This window comes from Panulirus ornatus, chromosome 18, assembly GCF_036320965.1.
Source record: "Panulirus ornatus isolate Po-2019 chromosome 18, ASM3632096v1, whole genome shotgun sequence".
NCBI lineage: Eukaryota > Metazoa > Arthropoda > Malacostraca > Decapoda > Palinuridae > Panulirus > Panulirus ornatus.
In genome coordinates this window covers 34277297-34293514 of record NC_092241.1, presented here as the reverse complement: position 1 = coordinate 34293514, position 16218 = coordinate 34277297, and the positions used below count along the sequence as shown (strand labels likewise).

The 16218-nt window shown below is 41.2% G+C and overlaps 1 protein-coding gene across 3 annotated transcripts in view; it reads left to right on the top strand.

Moving 5' to 3' along the window:
- Positions 1–16218, top strand: part of LOC139754903 (uncharacterized) — a 143037-nt gene that overhangs the window by 118210 nt on the left and 8609 nt on the right. For all 3 annotated transcript variants that reach the window (XR_011713969.1, XM_071672730.1, XM_071672731.1), the window contains exons 6-10: positions 1824–2035; positions 10875–10960; positions 14894–14988; positions 15196–15341; positions 15539–15628. Coding sequence is in view for 2 of the 3 variants with exons in the window: in XM_071672730.1 (XP_071528831.1) it covers positions 1824–2035; positions 10875–10960; positions 14894–14988; positions 15196–15341; positions 15539–15628 (629 nt within the window). In the remaining variant the exon portion in view is untranslated. The remainder of the gene's footprint in view (positions 1–1823; positions 2036–10874; positions 10961–14893; positions 14989–15195; positions 15342–15538; positions 15629–16218) is intronic.

The following is a 16218-nucleotide window of genomic DNA, read 5'->3' as shown; positions in this document are numbered from 1 at the left end:
GTGAAGCGTCTGGGGTAAACCATGGAGAGCTGTGTAGGTATGTATATTTGCGTGTGTGGACGTGTGTATGTACATGTGTATGGGGGGGGGGGGGGTTGGGCCATTTCTTTCGTCTGTTTCCTTGCGCTACCTCGCAAACGCGGGAGACAGCGACAAAGTATAAAAAAAAAAAAAAAAAAAAAAAAATATATATATATATATATATATATATATATATATATATATATATATATATATATATATATAGCAATTACGCCGTTTGGTATTAAGCGATGAAAAGAAACATAAACAAGTATAGGTCACAGAGGGAGAGTCGTGTTCTGACGCGGTACCGGCTCGAACTTCGGGAGTCGATCATCATCATTACTACCTGACACCCGAGCTGTTTACCCAGCGAAATGATAGTGCAACGGACCTAACGTGGTCCTAGCAGTTGTCCTCATTGATATCAACATTTTCCTCCTGTCTCATATAACTCAAGGTTTCTGCATGAAACATCGAAAATGAATTTGTTTTTAAACATACATCTATGTGTCTCAGTCACTCATTCAGCAACCGTTGCAGTTGTAAAGTCTGGAGTAGCGTCACACCACATGGTGTGTGATATGGGCCACCACCAGGTACAGCAATCAAGAGTAATTACCTGCCTGTTGAACCTCACAATTTCCGAGGCCGTAATTATCAATAACTTTAGAGGACGAAGACATTAATATGGTATGTAGCCACTTCGCCAGGGTTTACTTTCTCCCTCTCCTTTCTTTTCTTTTTCCCATCCCTTTAGGAAACAAAAAGTACCTAGAGAAAGTTGCACATTTTGTCAGTGATAGTTGGAACATATCATACAGCAGTATAGGAATCTTAGATGAACCTTAAAAATAACTGGAATCGACTAAGGAGCCTAAACCATGAAACTGCGACCAGGTGAGTTAGACAAGATGAGTTCTCACCTCCGAGTCCACGGAGGTAAGAGGAAAGACAGGACACATGATATGAATGAACTATTCACAAGTCTTGGTACGTCGACTCACAACTGAACCTCGTCATAATCAGACTGGGCTGCTGAAGCACAGACGATACTCGATAGGAATTCAGACAGTAAGCTGAACAGGTAACGTCTGATGAGCATGGGTGAGTGTCAGTGAGAGGATTCATGTGTAGGTGTAAGGACATGGCCACATCTGATGACCAACAGTGATCATGAGTGAGCGGACCTGTACACAGGTGTGGCCACATCCATTACTCGGACCGCTGTATGTGTGGTTATATATCTTGAGCTTCCAGGTTCCGTAAGGCGACGCGCTGGGTTCGTGTCTCACTATTTGATGGATTCCATTACAATATATACACGCATGATATTTTTTGTTTCCTTTTTGCACCAGTTCATTCTTAGCTGCAACACATTGTTTTCAACATCAACTTGAACGCATGTTGCCAAATCTTATCAATGTACTGTGTGTGGTTTAATGTTTATCATACATGTATAATTAAGAACATTTCGTGACAGCATTCAGGTAACATCTTTCATAAGTACTGATCTCTCAGTAACTTTCGTTCATTGATTCATTATATTCCATGACACCGACAGACTTCCAACTAACCTCTTTACTGGATAGCCTGTTGCTAGTTAACTATCCTTATTACATTACCATGAAATCAGATTGGTTGACCACCTCAGCATCTTTCATGTCTAAGTTCACTAATTCATGACTTGGAGCTATGATGATCGTGCCTAAGTACCCTCCCACCCAACCACATTCACCACCCCCTTATTACCACTGTCTTATCATGTCCCCTTCACCACCACCGCCCTCACGTGCCCACAGAATAGTGCGCAACAAGGCAGCGGAGAGGGCCAAGCATGGGCTGTCAGAGACGCCTCCGCCGGTGTCGCAATCCACTACCATCGTCACCCACGACCCACCAGTGCCCCACGAAACCGTCGTCCAGCAAGCATATTCAGTCAACGGCCTGCTCAGCCTACCTTCCCTCACAGATCCTAATGGAAATGTCTACAAGAGAAAGAGGGAAGATTCTGGTGAGTAATCTTAAAGATTTTAATCGGGAGGATTAGCAACGGCTGCGCAGAGAGTCAACACTTCGGTGCTGTCAATTTTCACTCCTTTGGCTCGAGTGGCTGTTTATTATTTTTGCCTCACCCACCCGTGGGCTGCTAGCTTTCAGTGCACAATCTCTCCATCTCACATATAACACTTGAAAACACGTAACTCAAGATTCATTCTCCTTAAACCTAGATTTTTTAGTGTTAAGCGTACTCACAAGCGCTCTCTCTCTCTCTCTCTCTCTCTCTCTCTCTCTCTCTCTCTCTCTCTCTCTCTGTTTTCCTCCCTCCCACTTTTCCTTCCCATTCTACCACAAGATTGATGCAGTCAGTAATCGATTGCCTCGTATTGATCTGCCACTCCGAGAGCCTCGATTATACCCGTGTCGGTCAACAGGGGGTACATTCATCCCTTTGACTCTGAAGCACAAAAGAAAAGAGGCGCAAACTGTAGCGCTTTATAGGATACGGAGAAATCGGCACACCCTTCTCAAAGCTCTTTCCTCAGAGGTTCCCCATGGGATCCTTAGATAAATGCTTCTTTAAATGTAGCGTGAATGCACCTGTCACAGTTGGTTCCTCTTTGTTGGACGTCGCTATTCCTCTGCAGCGGAGGATTCCATCAGAGAGCAAATTCTCCTCATATCCAATAAAATACTGAAATGAGTAGCTCTGCTCTCTACAAATAAGTGATGAAACATTATATATATATATATTCTTTCTTTTAAACTATTCGCCATTTCCCGCGTTAGCGAGGTAGCGTTAAGAAGAGAGGACTGGGCCCTCTTTGGAATATCCTCACCTGGCCCCCTCTGTTCCTTCTTCAAAAAAAAAAAAATTATATATATATATATATATATATATATATATATATATATATATATATATATATATACACATATATATATAATATAAATACATAATCAGCTAGTTTCCAATCAGAGTTCATTCAGTGTCTACAAAGGCAGATATATGATTGATTTCCAAAAAATATACGGAATATTTTGTGCTAATAACTGACTCACTTTAATTTTTGTTCTTTACCGCTGAATGTATGTATGAAAATTCATAAGCAGCTTGCATTAACTTCGTAAAGACCACAGCTCTGCAGGTAGCCTGAGCTGGTGTACAAATTATTTCTTTCTTTAACTAATTATCTATAAACCCTTCTTAATAAAAGAAGATTCGGAAAGGCTAGAAGTGTTCAATTACACTGATTGATTATTGAGGCCATGTATGGATGTCTCCCCTGCTTGGACCTGTTGTTTCGAAACAAGCGACCGTTATCGTACCTCAGGTGCTGCAACCGTAAATTAAAAGCCGCTAGGGTGAGCTGCCGTGCAAATCGGAAAGTAAGCATCCAAAGCTCACTGATTGCTGCTCTTATAATAGTACGGTCATGTGGGACGTATGGCGGATGATAAGTTGGCGAAAAAGAAATTATATATATATATATATATATATATATATATATATATATATATATATATATATATATATATATATATATATATAATAACAAACACATATGCAGTATTACCTCATATATATATATATATATATATATATATATATATATATATATATATATATATATATATATATATATGAGGCCATACTGCATATGTGTTTGTTATTGCGGAGACTTTATATACGTGATCCATCCAGTTGATTTAGGAATATGAGTAATTACAATATATCTATATAGATACAAAAGCTTCTCGGATGTATTCAAAGTCTCCTAGAACAAATCGAAAAGTATGATTGGACAACTCAATTCAAACCTAACCGAACTTTCCTCTCGTATGTACGGTACCTGACCTAGAGTCAAACAACCCAACCATCTCCATGTCCCCAGATCCCTTCAGGCATAATACCCATGAATATACTATCATTATGGAGGGTAGAAGGTCGAAAGTCATGCTAATGCCTTCGCCCCCTGTTCTTTACAGCCCACTGTAATATAGTGCCGTTCTCTCCCGTCGCTTTATATGCAAATCAGGTGATAGCTAGATAATTAAACTAGGGCTTAATGGGTGAACAGTAACACTTGCCAATTTTACTTTTAGATGAATGGAAATGGCCACCATCGTAAAGTTGTCGCGGGTGGTCAAGTCAGCGTTTGTATGTGCGATGTTCTGGCATAATACATTGTCACTGACTATTTACAGCGACATGAGTTGGGCGGGCGCGTCTAGTTTCGTCAAGGCCTCTCTTGTTTTTGGGTTTAACAGTTCTGCTTAAGGTACCCAGAATGGTTGGATGGATCGGCACTCAGGAGTCAAATTGTTCATTGAAGAGGACTATGTTCTCGAGTCTAAGAAAGACCTCATATTTCGACGTCATTCACAGTCTTGCTTGTGATTTGTACATAGTTTCAGAGTATATGACGCACTACATATTCATGCAGCGAAACAATGAATGTTTCAAGATACTTACTTGATGGGATATAAGGTGATGCTCTCTCACTCCGGTAAATTTTACTGTCAGATTAAACCTGTTTATTATGAGGCATGTGTTCACTATAACTATATGCTTCTGGCATGATTCTCGTTGATAACGTTTCGTATCGTCATTGCTTTTTGTTTGTATGACAAATAATCATTACCGTCACAACAACAACAACCATCTCCAGAACCATTACTTAAACAATCGCTCTAGAAGCACCATAATCACAACCATCACTTTCACCCCTCCTGCACTTTCAGGCCTCGAATATATGTTTATTTATATTCATATACTTTGTCGCTGTCTCCCGCGTTAGCGAAGTAGCGCAAGGAAACAGACGAAAGAATGGCCCAACCCACCCACGTCCACATACGCGTCCACACACGCATATATACATACCTATACATTTCAACGTATACATATATATATAAACACACAGACATATACATATATTCACAAGTACATAATTCATACTTGCTGCCTTTATTCATTCCCGTCGCCACCCCGCCACACATGAAATGACAACCCCCTCCCTCCGCATGTGCGCGAGGTAGCGCTAGGAAAAGACAACAAGAGCCACATGCGTTCACATCCAGTCTCTAGCTGTCATGTATAATGCACCGAAACCACAGCTCCCTTTCCACATCCAGGCCCCACACAACTTTCCATGGTTTACCCCAGACGCTTCACATGCCCTGGTTCATTCCATTGACAGCACGTCGACCCCGGTATACCACATCGATCCAATTCACTCTATTCCTTGTATACCATTGACCCTCCTGTATGTTCAGGCCCCAATCGCTCAAAATCTTTTTCACTCCATCCTTCCACCTCCAATTTGGTCTTCCGCTTCTCCTTCGTCCCTCCATCTCTGACACATATATCCTCTTTGTCAATCTTTCCTCACACAGTCTCTCCATGTAACCAAACCACTTCAATACACCCTCTTCTGCTCTCTCAACCACACACTTTCAATTACCATACACCTTTCTTACCCTTTCATTACTTTCTCGATAAAACCACCTCACACCACATACTGTCCTCAAACATCTCATTTCCCACACATCCACCCTCCTTCGCACAACCCTATCTATAGCCCATGCCTCACAACCATATAACATTTTTGGAACCACTATTCCTTCAAACATACCCATTTTTGCTCTCCGAGATAACGTTCTCGCCTTCGACACATTCTTCAACGCTCCCAGAACCTTCGCCCTTCCACCCTGTGAGACACTTCCGCTTCCATGGTTCCATCCGCTGCCAAATCCACTCCCAGATATCTAAAACACTTCACTTCCTCCAGTTTTCATCCATTCAAACTTACCTCCCAATTGACTTGTCCCTTAACCCTAATGAACCTAATAACCTCGATCTTATTCACATTTGCTCTCAGTTTTCTTCTTTCACACACTTTACCAAACTCGGTCACCAGCTTCTGCAGTTTCTCACCCGAATCAGCCACAAGCTCAGTATCATCAGCGAACAACAACTGACTCACGTCCCAAGCTCTCTCATCCACAACAGACTGCATACTTGCCTCTTTCTCCAAAACTCTTGCATTCACCTCCCTAACAACCCCAACTAAAAACAAATTTAACAACCATGGAGACATCACGCACCCCTACCGCAAACTAACATTTACTGGGAACCAATCACTTTCCTCTCTTCCTACTCGTACACATGCCTTACATCCTCGATAAAAACTTTTCACTGCCTCTAGCAACTTACCTCCCACACCATATACTCTTAATACCTTCACAGAGCATCTCTATCAACTCTCTCATAAGCCCTCTCCAGATCCTTAAATGCTAATACAAATCCATCTGCTTTTCTAAGTATTCTTCACATACATTCTTCAAAGCAAACACCTGATCCACACATCCTCTGCCACTTCTGAAACCACACTGCTCCTCCCCAACCTGATGTTCTGTACATGCCTTGACCCTCTCAATCAATACTCTCCCTTATAATTTCCCAGGAATACTCAACAAACTTATACCTCTGTAATTTGAACACACCTTTATCCCCTTTGCCTTTGTACAATGGCACTATGCATGCATTCCGCCAATCCTCAGGCACTTCATTATGAACCAAAAATACATTGAATATCCTCACCAACCAGTCAACAACACAGTCACCCCTTTTTTTAATAAATTCCATAGCAATACCATCTAAACCCGCCTCCTTGCCGGCTTTCATCTTCCGCAAATCTTTCACTACCTTTTCTCTGTTTACCAAAGGATTCTACCTGACCCTCTCACTTCGCACACCACCTCGACCAAAACACCCTATATTTCCCACTATCATCAAACACATTCAACAAACCTAAAATACTCATTCCATCTCCCCTCACTTCACCACTACTTCTTATTACCTCCCCATTTGTTATCCCTTTTTAAATAAATTCCATAGCAATACCATCTAAACCCGCCTCCTTGCCGGCTTTCATCTTCCGCAAATCTTTCACTACCTTTTCTCTGTTTACCAAACGATTCTACCTGACCCTCTCACTTCGCACACCACCTCGACCAAAACACCCTATATTTCCCACTATCATCAAACACATTCAACAAACCTTCAAAATACTCATTCCATCTCCCCTCACTTCACCACTTCTTCTTATTACCTCCCCATTTGTTATCCCTGGGGATAGGGAAGAAAGAACACTTCCCATATATTCCCTGCGTGTCGTAGAAGCCGACTAAAAGGGGAGGGAGCGGTAGGATGGACTTCCTCCCCTCCTGTCTTATACTTTTCCAGATAAAGGAGCAGAGAGTGGGGATAAGTGAGGATATTTCCTCTAAGGCTCAGTCCTTTGTTCTTAACGCTACCTTGCATATGCGGGAAATGGTGAATATGTATGAAAAATATTTATTTATTATACTTTGTCGCTGTCTCCCGCGTTAGCGAGGTAGCGCAAGGAAACAGACGAAAGAATGGCCCAACCCACCCACATGCACATGTATATACATACACGTCCACACACGCACATATACATACCTATACATTTCAATGTATATATATATATATATATATATATATATATATATATATATATATATATATATATATATATATATATATATACACACAGACATATACATATATACACATGTACGTAATTCATACTTGCTGCCTTTATTCATATATACATATGCATGTATATATGTGTGTGTGTGTATTCCTTTACATGAAATTAAAATAAACAAATCCAATCATTACAAAAATAAGACAAATACGACTGCTTCGCGCAATGGTTACCAGAGAGAACGAGCGACAGGACCAGTGTTCCAACTCGTTCCTTAAACCATGATATACGATTCATCTGGCAGAGAATCTCGGATCCTGAAGGTTTACGCCGGAGGAACGAGGGAGTGAAGAAGTTATAGATGAAGAAGATACCAAATGACACGAAGGTCACGCTAAAGAAATCATATCATGTGAAAGATTCTTATGGGCAGCGATGTCAGAAAGACGATGGGACTAAATGCATGGATAAATTCCAGGAAGGAATAGGAATATTTTCCACAATTTAAGACAGAAGAAGACCGAGAGCTAAAGCAGAAATGTTGTTACATAAACTGAATTAAGGTATGGAAAAGAATCATCATAAAAAGCGCTAATGATAAGTGTGAAAATAGCTAGAGTAATATTGTGTAGGAAGCAGAGAACAACAAAACGTGAGGAGTTGAAGGAGAGCTCAACATCAGAGCCTTGATTACTGTAAGAAGGAGAGTTTCACAGCGACACAAGACAGCCTTGGAACTAGAGGGTCTCTCTCCCCCCGTGAGACGAGCCTTGTGACGAGCGAAAAACATGGTCGTCAACTGGCTTGAATGTGGTGCTGGTGGGGGAGGCTGCTGACGCCCTTCCTGCTGCTGCTTCTGGTGGTGGTAGTGGTTCCTGTCACCACTGATGATGATGTTTTCATGCATGTAACTGAGGCATCTGTGGCTTCCGTTAATTATGTTTCTCCTGTTTATAACTGCTTTACTGTGCTTTCCTCTTTTAAGAAAGTGTTGCCGTTTGATAGTGTGCCTCATTTCCTCTTAGGCTGTTCCTCTTATTTCACCCTATTACTAGCAAGTAGGTGATGATAATCATTATTCACATTGCTATCTCTCCCGTTCTGGTTTATGGGACTATTGTTCTAATTCAGTTAATGACAACCGAATCAAACTGCTATCATTAAGGATAATGATGGACCTGGCTGACAGTGATGGGAAGTGATAGCGAGGTGAGGAAAGAAGAGACTCGAATGTCCATCAAAACGTATGGACAGCTACGGAGTTACATAGAGGGAGTGGCAACAGTACCTACTCGGTCAGCACAAGTCACTTCCCTCCATTCCCTTTTCCTCCACATCCTTTTATTCAAGGTTTTAATCTCTTCGTCACTTATTGCCACAATTTGCGTTCAATACCTCCCGAGAGATATTCTGGCCATCCTACCTGACACTACGTAATCCTCTTCTCTCACTGTACGCTAGCTCTAACAATTCTTCTCTTCCCTGTTGATCTCTGCAGTTATCCTTAATCCATCGTTACTTCAACACAGGTTCATCAGCGAGCATGTTTTTAAAGTTGCCTTTAGCGATGGAGCTCACTGGATGTCTCACATCCAAATCAAACTAATACCTTGCTTTTTTTTTCATTTTTCACGAAGAGCTGTAACACTTCCCTCGTCGTTTTGTCTCCCTACTTTGATCTCTTATCACAGGGTACGTGCGGAGGATGCTGGGAATTAAGACGGTATTTCACGAAGTAAATTAAGGAGTATCAATGAACATTTCGTAATGCAGTATAGAAAGACACCTCTTGAAATAGAAATTGTGATACATCAGTGTTATACACACGAAAGAAATATACATATTAACAGGTAGAGAAGAAAACATACAATCAGGTGCACAAAATATCGCTGACTTTTCACGCCATACGAACAATCATATTTCTTACTGCAGATTTTGCAATGGAAAAATCTGAGAGAGGGTTGCGGAGTTTGGTCGTTGTTGTGATACAAGTACCTAACGACTCTGGTGATAGTTATAGGTCGATGATGGGTTGTTCCTACAGGTCGATGACGATTCTGTTTACATTAATGGCCCATTAATGACGTCCCCACAAGTGTGTGACTACAGATATATTTATATTCTTTTGAAGAGCTTGCAGCATGCACTTTACTTCGTTGTACGAATAAAGGATATTGTTTTACAAGTGAACAAGATTAGTTTTGTTTACTGAAACATCATAGAGTAAATCAGCAGCACAACAAGAAAATGGAAGAAGATGCCACACCAGAATAACAAGTTGGGTCGAATTACATATTCTGCCGCCATTATAATCCTATCTTTCTGTTCACATCACACTCACGCTCTCCTCTCCCCATCAGACCACTCAACCCATCAAAAGCCATTACAAAAAACCAGAAGTGAGGGATTAAGTCGATTACATAAAAGATGAATGATTACTGGATTAAGATGGCTTAGCTTGTGTCATTTCGAATGAATAGAGACATTCACTTCTCGCATCGAAAGTCTCTCTCCCTCTCTCTCTCTCTCTCTCTCTCTCTCTCTCTCTCTCTCTCTCATAATTTGATCAGGCTCCTGAGGCTTCAAGACTGCACTAAAGCCACTAACAGGGAGGTGATAGGATCCAATGAGGTGAAAAAATCCTAGACAAGACTATAATCCGCTTCGTCCGTTGACGATAATACAGTGTCAAAGAATATGACTTCACTCAGTAGGTAGCCATATGCTTGCCTTGATAGTGATCAGCTGCTACTCTTAATATATACAAATTGCCAGCCTAACTCATAATGCTGTCAACTTAACAGTAAAATGAAATATTCCTTAAACATCAAAATGCCTCTGTACTTTACCATGATTTAGCTATTTTTACAGTCTTCTACCCAGACACACTATCCTCTCTATTCCCTAAGTCAGTAGACCGTCACTATCATCATGGTCATAATCATAATGTCATCCTTATCCTGTAGACCTGCGCTCATCATTAGCTGACACTTTACCCTGCTGGTCACTCAAGGTCTGCAGGCAATGAATGCGCATTCTCCTGTAGGTTTATCATCCGAGTTAATGCATCGTTCTTATCGTAATTCTTCTATTCTATCCATCTGAAGATCATCATGATCCCCTTGCTTATATCCTCGGTCTGTCTGCATCTCACTCACAGCACTTTAACTATCCCTACACTCTGCTGAACGGATATGACATCACCACACACTCAAGATCAGCTGCTACATCATAGTTGCGTCTCACTCATTTATCTATCTATGTTGCCCAGTGTTAATATCCTCACCATCCTGTATGTCCGCCTCCATATCATGATTCAGGTCTTTCTCCTTCCAGACGAACACCAGGACATGGCCAGCCACCAGGAGGACGACCTCAAGCGGCCGAGAAATCTGTACACGACTGACCCACTCAATACCGTAGTAAGGAGACTGAGTACCTGCTAGTGCATGATGTTATGATTAGTGCTGGTACTTGATATGATATCGAATGTATACTGCTGTTATCATTATCATCATTATCATATTTCATATTATGTAAAAGGATGCAAAGGAAGCTGAGAACAAGAGCTAGGAATCTATATTTCTCAACTAGTTTCGGCAAAGTATTCTTCAGTAGAATAACGGCGAAGTATTCTTCAGTAGACTAACGATACATCATGTCAGGTAACTGTTTATTCATTATTGCCCCAGGATCTCTTTGTAGGAGCCCCTACAGCTCCAAGTAAGAGGTTGATAATGAACCTCTTTGTAATAAGAAGTATTTTGACGAGACAATACTCCCTGTGATACAGCCTCGTCAAAGGTAACTTTTCACTCGCAGTGTAACTTCTTGCAAGCGGAGTCCGGAAACGCCTTATGACAGGTACATAATCTTATCCACAAAACATGTGGATCAAGGAACTAAACGTTTAGATTGTGTCCCTACCTGACTGGTCCTGTACTGGCACTCGATTGCCGTAAACTTGCAAATCACAGAGTACATCATCTGCCGCTGTCCCAGACCAGCTAGGCTACATGCTTAGGTGCTATCGCTTCTTTTAATGGCAATATGGTCTGCTTCCAATTCTTTCCTTGTCTTCTTAGCCACTCCCTGCCGTAGAATCTTTGTGTTCCTCTATCTTTAATATTTCGTGAGACCTATGACAAAGAGACGTTACGAAAAAGTATAGCATACGAGTTCCCATGCAACGGATGTGAGAGGGACTTACGGCGAGACGGGTCGTGGCGTACGAGTGGCGTACGTGAGGATAGGGTTGACGTGCGACACCATCGAACTACCATTGCTTATTGTTACATATGAATATGGAGGGAAATTTGACAAGATGTAGGGATGAAAAGATTCTCCACCAGGGAGTACACATTAAGACAAGGAAAGCATTGGACGCTGCACAAACTGTTCTTAAAAGAAAGACTATCACGTAATCAGGCAGCTTTACTTTGGCTAAGACGGTAACAGAAATGGCGCTCTGTGACTGTCCTGGTTATGGCAGGCGAGAGTCAGTAACGAACCAGTCAGGTAGCGACACAGTATCCAGTTCCTTGATCCATCAGTTATGTATATAAGCTTTGTCTCTGTTATGATGCATCTTTATTCTCCTGAAAGACTTTATCGAAACAAGTTGTGAAGAATACATTCCCAGCACTTGCTTTAAGTTTTCCTTGGTGCCTTTCACCAATTAGTTACTATGGATAACATTCGTTACGGATATTATCATTATCAGTATCATCATTACTATGAATATTATCATTACTATTATTATTATCATTATTAGTTATTACTATCATTATTATTACTGTTATTGATGATAATACTGTTTTATGTGAAAATACTCTTATCAATATAATCATTAATGTCATTATAACTAATGTAGTTCTTTTCATCAGCTTCATTTTCTGTTCTAATTAGAACTGTGATAAAGTGGTAGTAGCGTTAATATCTGCTTAGTAACAGTTACAGCTAGAAAAGAGGCAGAGACAGCCAAGTTTAATTGTTACAATAGTAATGACATCAACAGAAGCTTTAGGATGTAATGTCAATACACGTAACAGTACTAGCAACAGAGGAGCAACAGAAACTGTTTTTTCCAGACACAAAAGGTATTCAGTTACAAATGTAGGGTTACTATCTGTAGCCGAAGAAAACGGGGCTGCTACGGTAACAGTGTAATAGTAATGTTCGTATCATTTGATTTATTCTCGTGATATGATTTCATAATCCAAGTAAACTGGGATATATAAAAAGTCCCAAAACAGCTGACTCTTATAAAAAAGTGATATACTGACACTCGTACACAGAAGACAGAATCAACAGCGGCCTGCATCGAAGTGCAATACAAGAACAAATATCCCACTGACAATATGTGGTCATGATGCATATTCAGGGAATATACCCCAAGGAACTCTTAACCTGTCACATCTAAGTGGGAACAACTTGTTTTCTTTCTCAGAAAAAGAGGAAAAACTTTATGTCAAGTCGCGTAGGCCAGTTGTTACAACAATAATATTAAGAATGAGGCAGTTGTATAGTTTTTTCTTTTAGAGTTGCACAGTGACTTTTGGCTCAGCCTGTAAAAATTCCAATCAATGCCATTTCATGACCGAAGTCATGAAAATGGTAGGATCTTAAGTTTAGTGGTAAGATTTAGCAATGAAATATGTCAAAATTTGTAACTTGCTGCTGGGAAATACCCCAAAATACAGTCTATAATTTACGACAAACGCTTTGAGGATCGGCTTGAAATCTTATTGGCTAACGTTTTATATCAAAATCCGCAATATAATGTAGTCAGTAAAATTAGATGAACCATAATCATGGTCACTCAGTATCTAGAAAGAGGTGTTACTACGGGCTCTGTATCTCCGAGCAGCTACGGCTCGTGAGTTGCCGTCACTTTCATTGTTTTTGAGGATGTCTTCCTCCGTCTTGTACTTTTAAGGTAGACACTTGAGTCTCAGATCATAGCGAGGGTTAGGGGAGGGGCCTGTACAGTTGTTGTAGGTACTGGAAGTTCTAGGAGAGTGGAGATAGTGTTGGAGGATCACGTGCAGTGGTGGTGTTGGCGGAGGATCCCCACAGAGGTGTTGGTGGAGGATCATATACTGTGTTGGTGATGACAAGGATCCCGTACAGTAATCTTGGCTGTTAGGGATCTTGTATGAGAGTGGTGGTGTACGCGGCGGATCATACACATTGGCGGTGGCGAAGCATCTCGTCCAGTGGTGGTGGTGGCGAGGGATTCCGATCGGTAATGGTGAGGACAGAGGATCCAGTTTCCGTGGCGGTGAGGAATTCGGTACAGAAATGGTGGTTGTTGAGGATCCCGTATGTTAGAGGTGATGGAGGAGGATCCTGTGCAGTGGTGATGGTAATGGATCTCGCACAGTGTTAACGGTGGTAGAAGAATCCCATAGAGTGATGTTGATGGAATTTCCTACTCGATGGATATGGTAGCGTAGGATCACTAAAGATTAGTGGAAGGGGTGGAGGATTTCGAACGATGGTGTTGTAATGGCGCAGGACTGCAGGACATCATAGGGTCACAACGTACAACTCCGGCTCTCTCCCTCTCACATATATGTCGCAGTGCCACCAGCCAGTGTCATCATGCCTCCCTTCCCAGCCTCGTCGACAGAACTCCTGCATTATTCATTTCTCCTGGCTTGGTCAGAATGCTCCGCTCGCATCTTTCCCCTCGCATACACTGCTATTATTGTCTAGTGTGAGTGAGGAAAGGGACCTCCTTTATCTTCATCTTATTCTATTACCCCGTGACAGCCGTCCCGTTATTGCCTTGTTTACAAACAACAAAAGCGCCACTGCTGCCTACTTGTGTGGAGTTTTGTCATTAAGCAGACACTGCGGGAGCAAACAGAATGAGTCGCTTCTTTTGTTTCTGTCTGTAGGGATAATTCTTAGAATATTAAACACTTTTTTTTCAAGCTTACTTAAACCGTTCTTCCAATACTGAAAATTTCAGTCATGATTTACAAGCCTGGTACGAGCTTACATTCCTCGATTATTTTCATAGGAAAAATAAGCCAAACGATGGATCCAAATTTATCCACTGTTAACTCATATTTTGTTTTAATGGTATTGTATGAACCAATGCTTTAAAGACGGAATAGCATCGAAAAACTATATCAAATTCCATCCCATATCATGTCCACCGCTTGTCATCTATACCAACTTTTTTTATAAGTTGACCCTAGTACATCTTTTTATCTTTCACACACACGGATCTGTACAAAATCTTCGTTTTGGTTATGCACCATTATAAAAGAAAACCACGAGAAATACAGATCCCTTTACGATGTATAATCAGCAAAATGATTCAGCCACCTCTTTCTCCCCAGATGATATGGTCGACGCTCAAGACTGAAGATGAAGCCAAGACGCTCTTACCCGAAGCTAGTGGGGGATATCAGGGTGGCGCTGCCTCCCCTTACAGGTGAATAGTTTCGGATCATGAGTTCCCCTACATGATGTTCTTGTCCCTTTCTTGTCAGATATGTACAGACAGTCCTTTCCATGTCGGTCTTCAGTTTGTTGTATGACGACGCTTTATTCAGAGTTAAGTCTTTGTATCGAACCCCCGATGATCGTCTCTCTATACATGTAATTCACCCGCCTCTGCACCTTTGTCTCTCATCTCCAGCAGCATACAGTCGTTTGTGGATCACCCGACCAATTACCCGCCGGTGTCGGCCGCCTCTGCCCCTCCAGATGTCCTTTGCGAGACTATGTCAGTGATGCAGACCAACAACAGTCACATCTACTCATCTAACCTTCCTACCTCCCTCAGTAAGTTACCCCTCAAAGGTACCTCATACTATGCTTCCGTGTGTAGCATTTAGTTATTCTGCTATTGGTTATGGTGATACGTACGATGAATGATACGTAGATCCAAAGCTTGAAACTACGAATTAAGTCGAACCTACAAGAAAAATTAACTTGCTAAGAGAAAATGACGCCTCTTTGTCTCCATTGCTCCACTGCAGATGGACTGACGCCTCTTACACCCATCACTGTGCAAGACGTGAAGCCAGTATTAGCAGCATCTTCAACCACCGCCTCTCAGTACCAGCAAGGTAAGGCCGTCAAGAGACTGACTCCCACGTACAGTGCAAATATGTATTTACTAGTACCACCGCCGCTGCTGACGGCATCGTACTATCATCATCATGGAAGACATTAGTCTTTAGGGGGCTGGTTTCATCTAATGGTCGAGTGTATTGATCGACTTACCCAGGAGAGATATGAAAGTCATCACAACTGACAAGTATTAATAACTAAAGAACTATTGAATATTTCTCTCATCAAGTTAGAAGTGGAAAGTAAATGACAATGTAAAATGAAATAGAATATGTTGTCTGTCAAAATCTTAATTATACAATTAGATTATTCTGTTCATATTTCTGAAGTTGTCATTTCTTACTTTTGTTACGGAGGAAATAATTCGTTTCTTCAGAAATCTAGTTGGTTTATGCACTGTTACTCTACCATCGGTAAAGCAATTTCTTGTATTTTCTGGAATCTTGAGGACAGAATATACCAGGTAAAACCTTCGAATGTGGGCTGCAAACGATGTTAATGTGAGTCAGATGACAGACTCACCCACTCCGAATTATCTTCCATTAATTGTTGTACTTCTTTCCAACTTTATCTCGTCTTCTCACAT